At 37.5% G+C, this 19454-nt stretch overlaps 1 protein-coding gene across 11 annotated transcripts in view; it reads right to left on the bottom strand.

The window, feature by feature from the left end:
* DLG2 (discs large MAGUK scaffold protein 2) overlaps positions 1-19454 on the bottom strand; it is a 1912587-nt gene that overhangs the window by 731285 nt on the left and 1161848 nt on the right. For 2 of the 11 annotated variants that reach the window (XM_060176796.1, XM_060176805.1), the window contains exon 1: positions 8179-8689. The exons of the other annotated variants lie outside the window; for them this stretch is intronic. In XM_060176796.1, the coding sequence (XP_060032779.1) occupies positions 8179-8487 (309 nt within the window). In that variant the 5' untranslated portion in view covers positions 8488-8689. Of the gene's footprint in view, positions 1-8178; positions 8690-19454 lie in introns of those variants that run through there. 11 annotated transcript variants of the gene reach the window in all.

Below are 19454 nucleotides of genomic sequence, written 5' to 3'. Positions count from 1 at the left end.
TGTCAGATGCAAATATATTTGGGAAATAATCTATGCTATAGTACTAATCTGGAAATTTTGACTTTCGTAGTGCTAATCTTAGTTCATTTTAAAATGAAATACCTATTTTATTGACAAAGTATAAGTCATAATTGACCACTAACACAATAGTACAGTTGATCAGAACAGAATACAAATGCTCTCAATTACCAATTTTTAATTTGATGGTGTCACTTTAGGTACTTATACGTTATGATGTAAATGATGAAAGAAAAGGTCATGTCATCTACAATCTATTGAGCAGAAACTAATTATAAAATAATGTCTCATGACATTTCAACTTCTAGAGAACAATGACTCCTAAATTAGACAAGGAAGTTTGTAGGATCAGATTTTTTTTATTATTATTGTTCTTTCAAAGTACTATTCATCACTGAACAGCATGAGCCATTTGAATGGAGAACTTAAGGTCTGAACAGTGATTCCAATATTTTAGCAGCATCACAGAACAGAAGAAAAATCTGATTCAAACTAAAAATAAGAAAATTGCATAACATACCAACAACTTTTTTGTTATCCTATTACTAAACAGTGCACCAGGATGTTGTTAACTGCCTTGATATTTTTACTACTTTCCTCCCCACCAAAAAATATCAACTTTTGCCTATTTGATAGTCATATATATATATATATATTTTTTTTTTTTTTTCAATTCAGTCAAGTGTCACCACTTATACAATCTTCACTGATTCTCCACTCTGCCTTTCCCAGTCAATCAGGAGTAATGAACTGAAGAATAGGTAAGCAATAACCAGCTTTTAATGTGGATTTATTACCCACTCATATCCTCATAACACAGATATTTTTTAACCCTTATAATGTATAAGTACGATGCTCAGTGATTTTTACGTGAATGCTAACCATTTCTCACCACACTCCTAGCAGTTACATACTATTTTATTATTATTAAAAGACAGAATCTAAAGAGATGAAGTATCTTAAAATATCAGCAACTTTCTTAATCCTCTGTGATCCCTCTGTATCTGAATCTATAACTCCTATGGAAGTTTCAGCACCCTAGAACTTTGTTTCACTTCCATTTTGTGGCTTACAATGCTATAATTCTATGACTTACTGTGATAATATCAAACTATGATATATTGTTGCAGGCTAGAACCATAATGGTTGGGAGAGAACTACATTTTTTGTTTACTATTGGAGATTTGTACCCAAATAATTCCATTATTCCCGAGAGCATTCAATTTTCCCATTTGGAAGTGATTTCTCTTCTCCCTACTTCCAAATGGGAAAATTGAATGTGCTCTACTGGATGAGGCATCTCCCGCTTCCAGTTCTCACACATTTCCAGCTTGGCTAAAATTTACAAATAAATAAAGATTAAATATTTTATTCATATATTAATTATTTTAGAATCAGTCTTGATCAGGACGAAGGGCTCTTTAACATTTAGAGTTGCTGGGGAACACAGTGGGTTAAGCGCACGTGGCACAAAGCACAAGGATCCCTTAGGATCCTGGTTTGAGCCCCCTGTTCCCCACCTGCAGGGGAGTCCCTTCACAGACAGTGAAGCAGGTCTGCAGGCATCTCTCTGTCTCTTTTCCTCTCCATCTCCCCTTTCTCTCTCAATTTCTCTCTGTCTCTATCCAATAACAAACAAATAATTTTTTTTAAAATAAAAAATAAAAAAAAACAGAATAATTCTTGGGTATGCCAGTCTTTCCAACTGTGAAAAGTAGTTCACGCCATCAAAAATATATATATATTTTCCCTCCTAGGTTATCACTGGGGCTTAGTACTGGCTCTACAAATCCACCCTGCTCCTGGCAGCCATTTTTTTTTTTTCTGTTTTATTGGACAGGACAGAGAGAATCTAAGAGGGGAGGGGGAGACAGGGAAATAGAAAGATAAACACTCACAGCCCTGCTTCATCACTTGTGAAGCATCCTCCCTGCAGGCAGGGAGGCAGTGGCTTGAACCCTGGTCATTGTGTGGGTCATTGTGCTTTAGTACTATCAGTGGCTAACTGGGTACACTACCACCTGAAACCCAAGATATTTCTTATTAGAGGACCAGAAGTGTACCTCAAATAAATCTTTTTGGGGGTCAGGCAGTGGTGCACACAGTTAAGCACATATGTTGACATGTGCAAGGATCCGGGTTTGAGCCCCTACTCCCCACATGCAGGGGGGACACTTCATGAGTGGTGAAGCAGGTCTACAGGTTTGTTCCTCCCTTCCCTTCTCAATTTATTTCTGTGCTATCAAATAAAACTAGAAAGGAAAAAAGGGGGGAAATGGCTGCTGGGAAGAGTGGATTCCTAGTGCTGGTAGCAAGTCCCAACAATAACCCTGGTGGCAATTTTAAAAAAAACTTTTTATAAGATTTTACAGAAAGATTAAAGGGCCAAAAACACAAGGCACGTTAAAGTGGCTCTGCTATTATTATCTGTGGCATAATTAACAAGGGACTCTCAGTCTCAGTTTTCACGTTTATACCTGGCATGCTTCTACTGCTGAAAAAATTAAAAGTAATGACTAATGTAAATCCCTTAGCATAGTACTTCCCATATTGTAGGCCTTATGGGTACTCAGTATACATGATCACCTCTGTTCTTTTGTTCTTCATCCTTAGTACTCTCTCTTTGCCCTTCCTTGCAGAGAATGCTATGCTGAGGACATCCCCAGAAGCTGGGATGTCAGAGGTGTTGGCCAATAAATTTCAATTCTTCCAAAGAGACTCAAGTAGAAGAATTTAGATTAGAATTTCAATTCCTTCAGAGAACCTTCCTTCTCTTCCATTTCCCTTGCTTGGTGGAAGCCTGTCGTATCCTGAGACTCAAAAAGTTATATTCTCCTTTGGTAATAGGTTATGTTTGAATAATCCATGAGATCCACTAGTTGGCCACAAGCTTTACCCAGCTTTAGCCTATGGCCACTGTACTTCTTGAACTAAAAAGTTCTCTATACTCAAGGTGCTGCAAACTGCTGTTTATTGAGGCACTGTAAAGGGGCTTGTGTGGAAGATTTACAGAGTTTACCTAACTACTTTAATGCAGTTCTTTACAGCAGGATGTTGCCGAGAAAATCTTTTAAACATTATTTATTCCTGTATACAAGCTTAGGGAATGCTGCTTCATCAATACAATTCTCTTTCACATGATTTTTTTTCTGGCACACATCATAGTAAATCTCACAGAACCCTGAAGGACAAAATGTCACCCCATCATCATGTGGTGCTGTGCCAAATGTCTTTGGACAGTTTCCTAGCCTGACCTTAATCATAAGCAAGACATCACAAATCTCAGTGAACAAGCTCTACATCCTAACAAAGGACCACAATACTGATAATCAATTTGATAAATAATAAGAACTTCATATTAAAATATAATCTGAATATATTTGTTATAAATACCATATATTGAGCAATTTCTGTCTTCTCAGTGCCACACAAGTATCTGACAGAGAGTATTTAAAAATTTTCTATTTTCCTAAAAATTTATTTTCGCATTCTAAGTTTTACAGGGGAAACAAATTAGTCTAAAAGTGTGTAAGATAAAATTGTACAGAGTTTGTAAACGCAAATTTAGGACTGAGTCATTCAAAAGCACAGCTTCTTTTCAAAGTGCTTCCCATTAACTCATGGGTGTCAGTTGGAAGAATAACAGAATATTAGCATTAGAATAGATGGAATGTAAGTTGAGGAAACATGTTTCCTTATGAAGAGAAACAGACCAGTACCATTCATTGATTTTGGAATCTAAGTCTTGAGGTACACAGCTGGTTCTGGTGCTGCAGTGACTTCAAACAACTGATCTCATGGACCTCAAAGGTGTCCAGGACCTCTCAGATAAAGTCCATCTATCTAGCCTCATCTCTAAATAAAGCTGTCTTGGGCATGAAACTCTGAAGCCCCAGGTTCAACCCCCCATACCATTATAATGGATCTATACAGTGCTCTGGTAAAACAAACAAATAAATAAACAAAATTGTCTCCATTTCTCAAGTTTCTAAGAATTTGGAGAATCTTCACACAAACACCAGGGTATTAAATAACTTTATACTTTTAACAACAAATATCACTCTTTGCCTACTTCATAAGCACATGTTTCTCAAGGTTCAATTCGATTCAGCTCAAGTGTCACTACTTTTATTAAGTCTTTACTGATTCTCCACTCTGTTCTTCCCAGATAATCAGGGGTAATGAACTGAAGAATAGGTTAACAATAGCCAACATTTACTGTAGACTTATTATCAACTCACATGCTCATAACACTGATATTTTCAGTCTTTACTATGTGTAAGTACTATGCTCAGTGGTTTACAGAAATTATTTTCATCACACTCCTATGTACTATTTTATGCTCATTTTATAAGGCATAAAATCTAAAGAGATGTGGTCTCTTTCTTAATCCTCTGTGGCCCTTCTATATCTAAATATTTACTATGGAACTTTCAGCACTCTATAACATTGTTTCACTTCTATTTTATTTTGTGGCTTACAGTGGTATCATTCTGTGACTTACAATGACATATTAGCAAAATATGATGTACTGTTTATTATAGGCTAGAACCACAATGGTAGGGGTAGAACTAGATTGTCTAATACCCCCAGCCTTAACAGGGGCATAAGATAGTCACTTAGCAGATGAAAGTATGAGGTGCCAGGTGGTGGCGCACCTGGTTGAGCACACATGTTACAGTGCACAAGGACCCAGGTTCGAGCCCCTTGCCCCCACCTGCAGGGGGAAAGCTTCACAAGTGGTAAAGCAGTGCTGCAGGTATCTCTCTGTCTTTCTCCCTCTCTACCATCCCCGTCCCTCTCAATTTCTGACTGTCTCTATCCAGCAAATAAATAAAGATAAAAATATTTTAAAAAGAAGATGAAATTATGCATAAAAGAATGGATAAAAAAACAAATGTTTAGGACTCTGGCCTCAAAGTGTCCATTGTTTTCACTGTCTTCCAGGTTAGCCCAGTTAAGGAGAAATGTCATATCAGCCACATCAGCAATGATGGCTGTGGTTCTTTTTCTCCAAGACCAACACAATTATTCAAAATGTACATGCTAGAATTCACTTCTAGACTCCATAATTTTCTATTTTATTATCTATTATTATGGTTATATTAATTCTACAGATCCAAGTGGAATGAAAACTTATCTGAGAATGGGCAGAAGCTGTTTTTAACTTTTGCTGAGGAACAACATAATGACAGGGTCTTGTTAGTACAGAGCACCCCAAATAACAGGGGTTTAGCAAAAGTCTTTGAAGGAACTCAAATCAGTGCCATGGTCCTCTTTTACAGCAGTTGGAAATCACAGTTCTGGTTTCTATGTAACACAACAAATATTTCTAAGAGCAGTGTCTCAGCTCTCAGACACTTACCAGCCCTCAGGCACATTCTACCTCACATGTAGGTCCCTCGGCTTGTCTAAAACATGTACTCTGCTCTTGTTTCCTTTATTAAGGAGTCTAATGCTTAGTATCATTGACCTCCATTCTCTGCCTTACATTAACTAAGGATAACCTTAGTTAATTTTATGGAATAAAGCTAGTACCACAAAGTTCTCAAGAAAGATTCAGTTTTAATGAATATAGATGTATGTATACGCTCAGATAAACACTCAACACTCCTGTATTTGTGTTAGTATATACTGGTGTATATTTTTATGCATGTCTAAATATTTTAAGTATTAGTATACAGATACACATTAAATATATCTATATATACACCTATATAAATACATATTGGCATTTTTAGCACCTACTATAAAGAGACCATGAAATTTTCTGTGAAAGCACGTTAGTACTTTCTAGCTGACAAGGCAAAAATGCAGGATGTTAATTTCTCTGTGTGTATGTATGTGTATATATACATATGTACAGTCATATGAAAATATATTAATAAGCATTGGGGAATCATAGAGATACTTGGGGGCATATTTCCAAACCTGTGTGCATATGTATAAACAGACACATAATGAAATTATTCAATGCAATTTAATTGGAACAGTACAGAAGTAGAACAAAGAAAACCGATGAATCTCCACAGCACTTTACTGTACTGAGATGATAAAAGAGAAGCAGAGTCAGGTGACAGTAGAGCGTCACAACATTGAGGACCCTACAAGTGTTGGTTCTGCAGCTCCAGTAGGTGGGGCCCAGTGCTTTTGCTAACCAGTAATAAAGTGCATACAAAAAAATCAGAGAGATAAGAAATAGAAATGGGTACGAAAAGAGTAATGGGAGGTAGTGGTTTATTCAATTTATTACTTTCTCATATTTCACAGGATCTTTAACAATGCAGAGTCGGCTTCAACTCTTTAGAACATGAAATGTCTATTAACTTAAGGTAAGTTAGGATGCTTAGTTTGTTAAACACTAAGACAGAAAAAAAGTTTCCTTGGTTGATAAAAATATGCCCAAATATTTCATACATGCTTATTATAATATAGTATTAGAGTTTGTTTTGTTTTTTTTTTACAAAATTTATCATTTATGAAATGAAAAATCTTGCTACAAAGATAATTGTATCAATAGAACAATTTTGCTTATTTTACTCTGTCCAAAATTCGTGAGATGTAAATTTGAGGCTTTAACATAATTGGGCAAAAATATAATTTAAAGACATTTAAATACAAATATTTGCTAAAACACACATAGATTCTTCAAAGACAGCAAGACTCCAATCAGTTTGGGATTTGTTCATTTTAAAAATAACTAAATTTTCAAGTATGAGTCCAAGTTCAAGCTTGGCTTAATACCAAAAAGAACAATATATTATTGATTTAAATTAGGATGCTGAGATGTCTGATGTTAATGTATCAAAATCCAAATAGATGAAAATTTATGGTTAATATTAATTATGCACAGCATTTTGGAAGTATTTTTAATAATATTAAAATGAGAATTTTTTTGTTCACCACTTCTTAATTGTGCTAAACTCATACTGAAATCAAGAAAGGTTTGTTTTCATGCAAATACAACTTTTCCTGTTTGATTCAAATTTAAGAAAAGTCACTGTCCTGTACTTATGAAAGTGACTATAGGTGCATTTTATTTGTATTTTACAGCATTTACAGGCAGTTGTTTTCCTTCCTCTGAATGAAAACAGGAAGTAGTGATCCAATTTCAGTTCTGGCAAAATGCTAACAGACCGAGGCAAGAATAATTAGAATCAAATTAAGAAATCTGCACATCTGCTGCAGAAGCATATTACAGGAGACACAGATTGATAATTTGGATAGAATTTTATAACTTCTCTTTGAATTAAGTGTCTTCCTATTTTATCCTAAATGTTATCATCTCTAACTTGTTCCTACCTATTCCTCTTATTTGTCAAATGAACTGTGTAGTATAACTATTTTGTATCTATCTCTGACACAATTTACAGCATTAAAAGAGTGAAGCTAGAATAGCATACTTCAAATCATGATCTTCCATACCTAAAGAATTAAATGTTCTTCTATCTTTAAATTGATGGACAACAAATTAATAACTCTCAATTTCTCTCACTTCCTTAAAATACAATTTAAAAAACTATGATGGGCAGAATATACAAGTTAACAATAATTAAAAGATAAAGTGCTACTAAAAGGCTTTGATGAAGGATAGTAAAATCATTTGAAGACTGGAAACTCTGAACTTGGGGAAAAGTCATTGAAAGAAACTGAGCTTAGCACCCCTGGACTTCTGCAGGTATGTGCATCCCAACACCTGTAATGATAGACTTCTTGGGCCTTACTGTTTGTCAAGCAAGGAGGGGCACAATCAAGACAGCAGACACATTACTAAGGATCTTGGTTCTCTGAAGAGAACCCTGGCTCTATGAAGAAGACCCATCCCCACCTGGATAGGGGGAAGCTTCAGAAATGGTGAAGCAGAGATGCAGCTATCTCTCTTTCTTTCTCCTCTTCCTCTCTTATCCCTGTTTCTATTAAAAATAGGGGAAAAAGAAATAAAAAGGAAAACAAAATGAGTGCTGAGAATGGTAGAGTCAGCATGCAGGCACCAAGTCCCAGTCAGTAACCTGGTGACAAAAAAAAAAAAAATAGAGATAAAGAAGAAAGAAAAAAGAAAGCCAGGAAGGCTCTAGAAAGTTTCCAAAGCATGCCAACCTTCTACAACCTACTCTTAGTTTCTTCCAGTGTTCCAAGGAAAGTTAGAAGGAAAAGGCTCACCTGTGCTGGGCTGAACCAACCATGGGGGCAGGCACAGTGCTCCCCACAGCTCCCTTTGCCTCTGGTGCTCATCTTGTGGGGGCTTCTCCGCACACTGTCCCACAAGTTGACAAGCTTGGTCCTGCTTAAAGCTGGACCCCCAGGTCCTGACGAGGGCATGGTTTGAGAATTGTACTCCAGTCCCTGAGGGCTTCTTTGCCAGCCACAAACACAGTGGGATTCCCTGATCAGTAGGGGGGCGCTCCTGCTGGTGTCCATACCATCAGACCCCAGGCTGCAGCTCTGTTGCTTAGTGAGATATGCATTCATCCTTCACTGATGCCTACTCTCTCTTCTGGCCAGTTGTGCCCAGGAATGTCTCCTCCGTCACACCCCTTACATGCAGGCAATTTTAGGTCTTTTCTTTCCTTCTGTGATTGCCTCAGTCTCTTTGACAGCTGCTATAAGCATTACATCGTGGGAGCAGTAGGAGCCCTGAGAGCAGCTCCGCACAGCATTATCTGAGGGCTGGTAGCTCTTTGTCAATAGATGACTCAACTCACAGAGCAACTTGACAGTATCCCTGCTCTAGGCAGAAGCAATCAATGCTCCACACAGCTGGGTTACAGGACTATATACTGCACTACAAACCTTTTTTGAATGGAGCCCTACATTAAGTAATATTCTTTGCTGCTTGGCATTCTAATTCTTTTTTGCCCGCCTAGCTGATTCCCACACAAAATACAGAACTCAGAAGAGAAAACTTTTCTTTTTTAAAAAAATCGAACTAGCAGGATATATCTCACCATAAAGAAATAATAGAGGTTGAAATAACAAGCATGAGCAATTTAAAATGATTGGAAAATTAACCTGTAAAGCAATTTCTGGCATTTACAGGAATCACTTATCTAGAGATATACTTGCCAAGACACAGGCCAAAGAAGTACATCAATATTAACTCTAAAGAGCATCAGTTTTTTTTGTTTGTTTTGTTTTTTGGAAAATCACTGTGATCACATTAGAAGAAAGTTCTTTTTAAAGTTGTGTGTCTAATTTGTTTTTAATCATGATTGTAAATCAAAATCTAAAATCTATATATCCTTTATTATGTAAGTGATGATTTCCAGTTCAAAATAAATTGTTAAGATTCAAAACTATCATAAGAATGTAACACCCACAATTATTCTGAAAATTTCCTTTCAAACACTTTACCACAACAAATATATTCACCACAGAGAGTCTACATTTTATAGTGAAAGATGTGTTCAATTCCTGCTACCCATATTTTGGTTTCCAGAGACAAAAATGTCAAATTCTTTCAATGAAAAATTAGTGAGAGCTATCCAATTTAAAGCATATGTTTCCCAAAGTGAACACAGTTGATTTAAAAATTCAAGGGAGCCCTGAGATAGCTCACTCAGTGGAGTGCCCATCTTACCATGTGGGGACCCTGGGTGTGAGTTCTACTACCAGGTGAAGCTCCCCAAGTGGTAGAGAAGTGACATGGTATCTTCTCTCCCTGTCTATTTCTCTTTCCTTTGCATACACATGAGGCCCCAGTGTCACTAAAAATAAACAAAACTTTAAGATGGTTGTTGAAGCAGTATATACTATTTTGCCTTTCTCTTTACTGGAAATATTATATATTGCTTCAACAACCATCCTAAAGTTTTGTTTATTTTTAGTGACACTGGGACCTCATGTGTATGCAAAGGAAACCATGATATTGTATTATATTAACTCAAACCATCAGATGCCCAAGTCTACAATATGAGTGGAAATGACTAGGTACTAGAAAGCCTGTGCCTCATTTCTGATGAATTGGCAATGTTCTTATTGGAAAGGCCAGGGCTATATCATAACAGTAGAAAGCACTGAACATATAATATTTAAAAATCCCAAAAGAGAGGATCTCTTTTTTTGTGTGTATTTTTTATTCACTTCCAAATTCCATTTAAGCAGCTGCCTTACATGGCACAGTAGGCATTCCAAATAATTTTATTTTGGTTGGGCAGGTGATTCAGTGGGTAGAGTGGCAAACACTAGAAGAAGAAGTGGGTAGAGTGCAGGACTTGCATGCATGAGGCTCTAGTTTTGAGTCCTAGCACTGTGTATGCATAAGCGGTGCTCTTGTCTCTCTTTCATAAAAATAAATAACTAAATAATTTAAAATAAAAAATGTCTTTGCTAAAAAAATAATGGCTAATGAATTCAAAGGCTAGATCCTGATCTGTTACTGTTCTTTTTCTCCACAAGCAACTAGCACACAGCATGCCATCACATAGCACATAGCAGACTTATGATAACACTGTTTTGGGATGTATTAATTGATAGGTACATAAATCTATTTTACTCTATCAAAATGGAACAAGGGTCCACTATGAAAGATGGATTCATCATGCAAGCACAGAATCCCAGCAAAATGTCTGACGGCAAGAAAAAAAGAAAAAGAAAAAGTAGAGGAACAAAGGAGATGACTAACATTTTTAAAATATTTAATTCAGCAATAGTATGGAAATAGCAGTTTTCATACACACATAAGCACAGACACCCGCGTACCAAAAAGATAGCTCTCCTGGGAAGTTGCTCACTTTGTCAGGTTCATGACAAAAGTTTGAGCCTAGGCTCCACTGCACTGGAAGAAACTTCAGTGCCCTGGCATCATTTTCTCTTCCCTTCTCCTCCCCTCCCTTCCCTTCTTTCCTCCCTCTCCCTCCTTTTCTTTACTCTTCACCTACCAACCTACCTATCTACCTAAAAAGGTTAGCCCAGAGTAGTAAAATCTTGGTAGAAACAGAAATCTACGTGAATTGTGGGCTTGGACATTTGATCAGAAATAACAATATTACCAGTGGACTTCCTTCTCAAAAGAGAATCAAGGAGTCAATATTACTATCCAAGAATAGCAAAATTAAAGTGAATAGATTGTCCCATGTTAATTACTAGGAGGGGGGGAAGTAGATTCTCTCTCTCTCTCTCTCAAGTTTTTCCAGTGGATCAAAGGATACTGCCTGAAAATGGATTAAACGAAGCTCTGGAAAACTTCAACTTAGTCATCAGGAAGTGATATGTTTGGTTCTCTCCAATCTTATCCAGGCTATCCAGCCAGCGATGCTTCTCTGGTTGTTTAGCTAGCCATTACGGCTCAAAGGCCCACTGTTACCACTGAAGATTACATCTACTGTTCTCAGCCACTGGTCTGTCAAGTGTAAGTTATCAATCGGCACATGGTAAATCAGAGGGAATCCATGACAACTTGCTAATGGTGTGTGAAAGTTGGCTGGACACTCCTAAAGATATAATTTTTCACAGAGACCTAAATCTGTTATGAATGTATTCTTTGAAATGAGCTATATCTTCCCATCACAAGGGCAATCAAATATCTGTTTTAGTAACCTCAGCATGTTCCTTTTATATATAGAAATAAATGCTGTATGTTGCATAATGAATGTTCCTTTCCTTCAAATATTCAAAAGACCATATCAAACTTTCATTAAACTTAATGCAGGATTACATGAAGATTATTTTTTCACTTGAATACATATAAAACAATTCTGGCTTCTTCTATTACCTTTCATAACCATTTTCTCCCAAACATGACAGGACAGTTGGCTTTCTAAGTCTGAGAACAAATCTTAAAAAGATAAGTATAGCTAACAAACCTACTGTACTATAGAGACAGATCCACTATTTAAATATAATTCAATTTGATCAACTGTAATTGGACAATTGTAATGACCACAGATGACATGAAAATCTGGCCATACAAGAATTAGCGGTGCACAAGCACAGATCCTGCTTATCATTGTGATTTAACATGGGCAGATGGTGCACTAAAAGAAGCCTACATGAAATGTCTTGCTGACCTTTCTTTGACCCAGCACTGCCTTCACAGAACAACCAGTAGCTTAACTGCTTACTATTTTCACAAGGTCGTCACCAGTCTGGGTCACCTCTTTACACAGAGGGACCAAAGCGCCACTGTTTTCTGAGTATGGTAGGAGCCTGGATTGAATCTGAGTCACATGTATATCAATGCAGGCAACCCCTCAGGTGAGGTATCTTGCCAGTTTTACTCACCTGATTTAATATTTACTTATTATTTACTTGATATAACAGAGAGAAAATGAGAGGAGGAAGGAAGCAAGAGAGGGAGCAAGAAAGAGACACCTACAACACTGTTTAATTACTAGTGAAGCTTCCTCCCTGCAGGAGTGGCCTTGGGACTAGAACCCAGGTCCTTGTGCATCAAACAGGTGTTCCAGCCCTGGTTTCCCAATCATCAGTTTTAAAGCAAAGGTTTAATTCTTTAAGTGCATGGCTTGATTTATTTAATAAATAAATGGAAAAATAGTTAAATAAGTTGTTCTATACAAAAACAATATGTAGATTGCTTTCCAGATGAAATTCTCTATGGATATTCAGTACAATTAAAAGATAAAAAAATATATGAACTACAGGGACCAGACAGATGGTGGTGCACCTGGTAAAGTGCACAAGTACCATGCACAAAGACACAAATTCAAATCCCCAGTCTCCAACTGCAGGGCTTCACAGGTGGTCAAACAGTACTACAAGTGTCTCTCTTTCTCTCTCTATTTTATTATTATTTTTATTAATTCTTTATTTAAAATTACTTATAAAAAGGAAACATTGACAAAACCACAGGATAAGAGAGGTACAACTCCACACAATTCCCACCACCAGAACTCTGTATCCCATCCCTCCCCTGATAGATTTCCTGTTCTTTACCCCTCTGGGAGTATGGACCCAAGATCATTGTGGAATGCAGAAGGCTGAAGGCCTGGCTTCTGTAATTGCTTTCCCGCTGAACATGGGCATTGACAGGTTGATCCATACTCCCAGCCTGCCTCTCTCTTTCCCTAGTGGGGCAGGGTTCTGGGGAAGCAGAGCTCCAGGACACATTGGTGGGGTCATCTGTCCAGGGAAGTCTGGTTGACATCATGCTAGCATCTGGAACCTGGTGTCTGAAAAGAGAGTTAACATATAAAGCTAAACAAGTTGTTGGCTAATCATGAACCTAAAGCCTGGAGTACTGCAGATGAAGTGTTGGGGGGTCCTCCCATTTTGTAGATAGCTAGTAGGCATATTTTAGTTATATTTCAAAGGGCCTGTGGCTATAGTAGTTTTTTTTTTTTCTCTCTGAGCCTGAAATCTGATATGCAGGTGGATCCAAGTTATTGTCTGGGGAGATGATGTCATGGCTGGAAAAAGGACCAGAAAACTGGATCAGGGAAGAGAGTAGCTCTTGAGCTCTTGACTGTAAACCCCATCAATTTAATCTGATCTGGAGCCCATATTCAGTTTAGGAGCTTATGTGACCTCTGCATCCCTGCAGATCTGGCCTCAAATTCTGTGGTCATAAGTAGGAACATTCCAGGCTGCCCCAATATCAGGACCCATCTTCGTCAGGTGTAGCATAGAGTACCTTGTCCATCCTCCCTTCAGAGGATGGAATCTCTCTCCATTTCTATCACCTCCATTCCTCTCAATTTTTCTCTTTCCTATTAAATAAAAGTAAAAATGGCCACCTGGTGCGGTGGATTCACTGTGAAGGTACTGAGCCCCAGTGATACTACTAGTGGGAGAGTATCTTTATACAACAAACTTCAGATAAGGAACTAACAACCAATACTCATAACGAGCTCACCAAACAGACACCAAGAAACCAAACAACCCCATAAAAAATGTGAGGACATGAACATAAACCTTGCAGAAGAAGAGAACCAGAGGATCTTAAGACATATGAGATGGTGCTCAAAGTTATTGTCAGAGAAATGCAAATAATTATAATGCAAAAATGTAAACAATGAGATATCACTTTGCACCTGTGAGAATATATTAGAAAGGATGGCAACAACAAATGTTGGAGAGGATGTAGAGAAAAAGGGACACCCCTGCACTGCAGGTGGGGGTGTAAACTGGCCCAACCCTTGTGGAAGACAGCCTAGAGATTTCTCAGAACACTAGAGACAGACCTACCATAGGACTCAGCTATTTCTCTCCTGGGCATTTATTCAAAGAAAATATCTATCAGAAGACATCTATGTATACCCATGTTCATAGTAGCAAAATCTGTAATTATCAAAACTTGGAAACAACCCAGATGTTCAATGACAGATAAGTGGCTAATAAACAAGCAAAAAAAATGTGGTATATGGGTCTGGTGGTGGTACCCCTGGTTGAGTGTGCATGTTACAATGCACAAGAACCCAGGATCAAGCCCCCAGTCCCCTTTGCAGGGGGAAAACTTTGCAAGTGGTGAAGCAGTACTTCAGATGTCTCTTTGTCTCTCTCCCTGTCACCCCTTTCCTTCTGGCTGTTTCCATCAAATAAATATAAGAAAAATTAAAAGACTGTGGTATATATATGTGATGGAATACTATTCAGCTGTTAAAAGAGATGAGGCTGTCTCCTTTGTGTCATCTTGGATGAAATTGGAGGACATTAGGCTAAGTGAGATAAGCCAAAAGAGAAGGATAAATATCAAATGAGTGGGATCTAATAATTCGGGACAGGGAGGAAGAAAACAAAGTGAAATATGAACTGGGAATGGTGTATTGCATCAAATAAAAGAATTATGGAGAAAGGGGGAGTGGGGATGAATGGGGGAGAACTGTGGGAGCTGGTGCATAATGAAATTATATACATGTGATAATGACTGCACTGTAAAGCATTAGCCCCTTCAATAAAAATAAAAGCAAAACAAAAAATTAAAATATGAATAACAAATGAAGGTCTAAATGCTTGCTAAAAGATAACTGGCAAGTAAAAACTCTGTTTCGACTAACGAGCATAAATATTATACAGCATTGGATACTAATTTCCTTCATTTTTCCTTTTTATTTTTATCAGAGTTCTGCTGGTTAATCTTGGTATCACAGGCATGACAATGTTTCTCCTTAACTTTTATAATATATCCCCAAATTTTTATTTACTTTTATAGGTAGAGACCATGGACTTGAACCTAGGTCCTGACACAGGATAGCATGTGAACTCTATGAGATGTATCACCGTCCAGCCCCATATTTTCCTTTATTTAAAAACTACGATCATGCTTTGCCATATGCATGGCCAAGGCTTGAACCCAGCACAGAGGAAGTGTTGGTCTTGTGGTGCCTTTCTCTCTGTGTCTCTATTTGTAAAAGTCAGTCCAGCATGATAAAGTCATTGTGATGACAAAGACAAAACAACATACAAGTATATGATATCTATACTTGTGACAGCTAAGACTAGAAATACCATAAGTATTTATGGTATTTTTATTTATTATCAAATACAGATGAAGAGAAATTGAGGAGGAGGAAGAGATAGAGAAGGAGAGAGACAGAGAGATACCTGTAGCCCTGCTTTACCACTTATGAAGCTTTCCCCCTACAGCTGGGAACCAGAGGCTTGATCCTGGGTCCTTGTGCACTGTAATGTGTGTACTTAACCAGGAGTGCCACTGCCTGGTCCCCTCTTTCAGTGATTTTACTAGTGAAGGTATTTTGATATGTATCACCCCTGAATGAAATGAATAAATACTTTTCCATTTCTTCCAGGTTCTCTAGCTCCGTGGCATATAGTTGTTCATAGAAGTCTCACATGGTTCTTTGGATTTCTGTGTTGTCTGTTGTGATATCTCCTTTTTCATTTATTTGAGTCTTCTCCCATTTTTTTTTAGTGAGTCTGATCAGGGGGTTGTCAACTTTGTTTACACTTTTGAAGAACCAATACATAGTTTCATTGATCTCTTGTATGGTTCTTTTATTATCAATGACAATAGTTCTGCTCTACTTGTAGTTATTTCACTCCTTCTGGGTGCTTAAGGGCTCCTTTGTTCTAAGTTCTTAAGCTGTATAGTCAAGTTGTTTGAGTTTTTTCTTATGTGTGCATATATAACTATGTTCCCTTGTAGTAATACCTTAGCTGTGTCCCAAATATTTTGATAGCTCATGTTTACATTTTCATTTGATCCTAGGAACATTTTAATCTCAGCTTTACTTTTCTCTTTGATCTGGTAGTTGTTAAGCAGTACACTTATGATTTTCCATAGTTTGAGACTTTTCCTAATTTTCTGTTTGTTGTTATGTGTTAGCTTAATTCCACTGTGGTCTGAGGGATGCTTGAGATGATTTCACTGTTCTTGAATTTGATGACACTGACTTTGTGACCTAATATATGGTTTATCCTTGATAATGTCACATGTGGACTGGAAAAGAATGTGTATCTAGTTTCTTGGCTTAAAGGGCTCTGAAAATGTCCAATAGATCTAACCTAGTCTATCCATTCTGTTTAATTTTGTTTATCTACAGAATTGACTCAGATATACATATACCAAGACAAATTATAGTTAAAAATCAAGGACTATTTACGGAATGACAAAAAAAAAAAAAAAAGGGAGAGAGAGGAAAGACGACACTACAACACCATTTTATCCATGGACTCTTGCCTTTGCTGTGCATAGTGTTCTGACATAGTGTCAGGGCATAACTCAGTATCTCCTATATAGTATGGTGTATTTTCTTTACACACACACACACACACACACACACACACACACACACACACACACAAACACACACACAGATGTATACATGTCCATCTATATCACTAGATTCATATATATGTATATTTGTGTGTGTGTATATATATAGCCTTCCTCACCCAACCCCACATCCTGGCCAGGGATTTGTGCCTATATGATTCTACCACTCATGGAGAACTCTGAATTTTTTCCATGTTTCCAGATACAAAGTAATAAAGAGTGATAAGGAGAGACACCATAGCACCACTCATGTCCCCACGTGGTGGCTAGGGGCTCACTCAGCCAAGCTCTTAGGCATGGTAAAGTGTACGCTCTACTAGGTGAACTATCCCTGGACTGCCATCCTATTTTTAATCTCAGTTCTGTTTTTCTACACTACACACTTCGTCTCTGGGGATGAGCATATCATATCTCATCATTCCCTTTGCCAATAAAAGTTGACAAGGTAATAAACTATAGAAATGATCCCTGACATCAACTATGACACCATCTCCCCAGACAATAACTTGGGTCCACCTGCATATTTATAGATGTCAGTCTCAGGCAAAAACTAGTAAAGTCATGGTCCTCGGGAATATACCTAAAATAGACCTACTAGCATTTTCCAAAACAGAGACCCCAATTTTCATCTGCAATATTCATGCCTTTAGGTTCATGATTAGTCAACAGTTTGTTCTGCATTATATCTTAACTCTTTTTCAGCCACCAGTTTCCAGATGATGCTAACCCGACTTCCTTGGGTTAGGACCCCACTATGTATCTTAGAGCCCTACCTCCCAAGAACCTTGCCCCACTAGGAAAGAGGACAAGCTGGGAGTATGGATCAACCTGCCAATGCCCATATTCAGTGGAGAAGCAGTTATAGAAGCCAGACCTTCCACCTCTGTACCCCAAAATGATCCCGGGTCCATACTCCCAGAGGGATAAAGAATACGGAAGCTATCAAGGGAAGGGACTGGATATGGAGCTCTGGGGGTAGGCAACGTGTGGAAATGTACATCTCTTATCTTATGGTCTTGTCAATGTTTCCATTTTATAAATAATAAAAATATTTTTAAAAACTTGACAAGAAGTGAAGAGAAATTTTAGCTGAACCAATAAATTATTATTATTTTAGGAGATACTCTACCGCTATGGTTTATGGTGGTACGGGGGACTGAACTTAGGACTTTGGAGCCTCAGGAATGAGAGTAAATTTATATAACCATTATGCTAACTATCCTCTCTCTCCAAGAAATTAAGTTTTGAGTTTGATGTTAGCACCAAATTTGCAGTTTCCTTCTCTATTCTTATTTATGATTCTAGGGGGAAAAAAGGAGTAATCAGGATTTTGAAGAGTCTAAAAGAAATGGACGCTTTGATGTGAATGATCAAAATGAAAACAAAGTTTGTGTCTTAATTATATTTTCTTATACAAGAACAGGAACATCTGCAGTCTCTTGCAGGCACAAGAAAGATGTCTGAGTTTATATAGACCCCGTTTCTTCTGGAGGAAGAACAGTTTTTAATCATGCAGCTGCAACTAAAACTACTGAAGATCAGGCTACAAATGTGCCAAGAAAGATACCAAATTAGAGTTAATTCTTCCAACAGCCCTGAACTGCAAATGTTATTTATTATTCCCATTTCTAGATGAAGTGACTGAGGTTAAGAGAGAGTAAGTCATTACTGAAAGTCCTACAACAATTAAATACCAATGCTATTATTATAATCTAGTCAATATGATCCCAAACCCAGTTTCCTACACCAGTGACAAGTCTTCTACTTTCCTCCCTTTGTTATATATATGATATTATACTCTGAAGTGGGCTGTGGGAACTTTAGGTAAACAACTCAAAGTCTAATTATAGAAAATCTACGTTGATGAGAAATTCATGCAGAAATGGGTTGTCAAAAACTCCAGGGTGGAGTTTTTGTCACCTGATAGTAAGGATTCATTTAGCCCTGTTGGATTAAATACATTATGGTATTTTTAAAAAAATATTTATTTATTAATTCCCTTTTGTTGTCCTTGTTTCTTTTTATTGGTGTAGTTACTATTTTTGTCGTCGTTGTTAGATAGGACAGAGAGAAATATAGAGAGGAGGGGAAGGCAGAAAGGAGGAGAGAAAAATAGACACCTGCAGACCTGCTTCACCACTTGTGAAGTGACACCCCTGCAGGTGTGGAGGTAGGGGCTCGAACCGGGATCCTTATGCTGGTCCTTGCGCTTTGCACCATGTGCACTTAACCCGCTGTGCTACCACCTGACTCCCACATTATGGTATTATAATCCAACTGCCAAAGTGCCCATTGTGAAGCCTTCCAAGCCTGCCTTTACATGCTAGTAGATTTCATGCATATGCTAACTAAACTGACATGATATTCCAAGTACCAACAGGATAATGTCTGCAGAATTGATGTTGGGTCCATGACACCCTGCTAAGATCCCAGGAATTGAAACTGAAAACATACAGGGAATAACTTACCTAGTGCAATTTGATGAGCATGCAAATACTTTTTTTTCCTGCTAAAATGTCATTTGTTAATCTTTTGGAATATGTTCTCTTCATCTACTTTGTGCAGTAAAGATTACACAAAACTTTTAATATGTAATTTGCTTAAATCATCATCTGCTAGTAAAGAAAATACAAAATCCATTACCTAACATTTCTCTTTACTTACTAGTATAACTGTACATTGCAGGTAATATTGTTTGTCCTTCTTAAACCAGTAATGTCTTCACAGTTGGGAAGACAATCAGGTA

Source organism: Erinaceus europaeus, chromosome 17 (assembly GCF_950295315.1).
Source record: "Erinaceus europaeus chromosome 17, mEriEur2.1, whole genome shotgun sequence".
Taxonomy (NCBI): domain Eukaryota; kingdom Metazoa; phylum Chordata; class Mammalia; order Eulipotyphla; family Erinaceidae; genus Erinaceus; species Erinaceus europaeus.
Note: the sequence above shows the minus strand (reverse complement) of the source record. Positions and strands in the feature narration are given on the sequence as shown.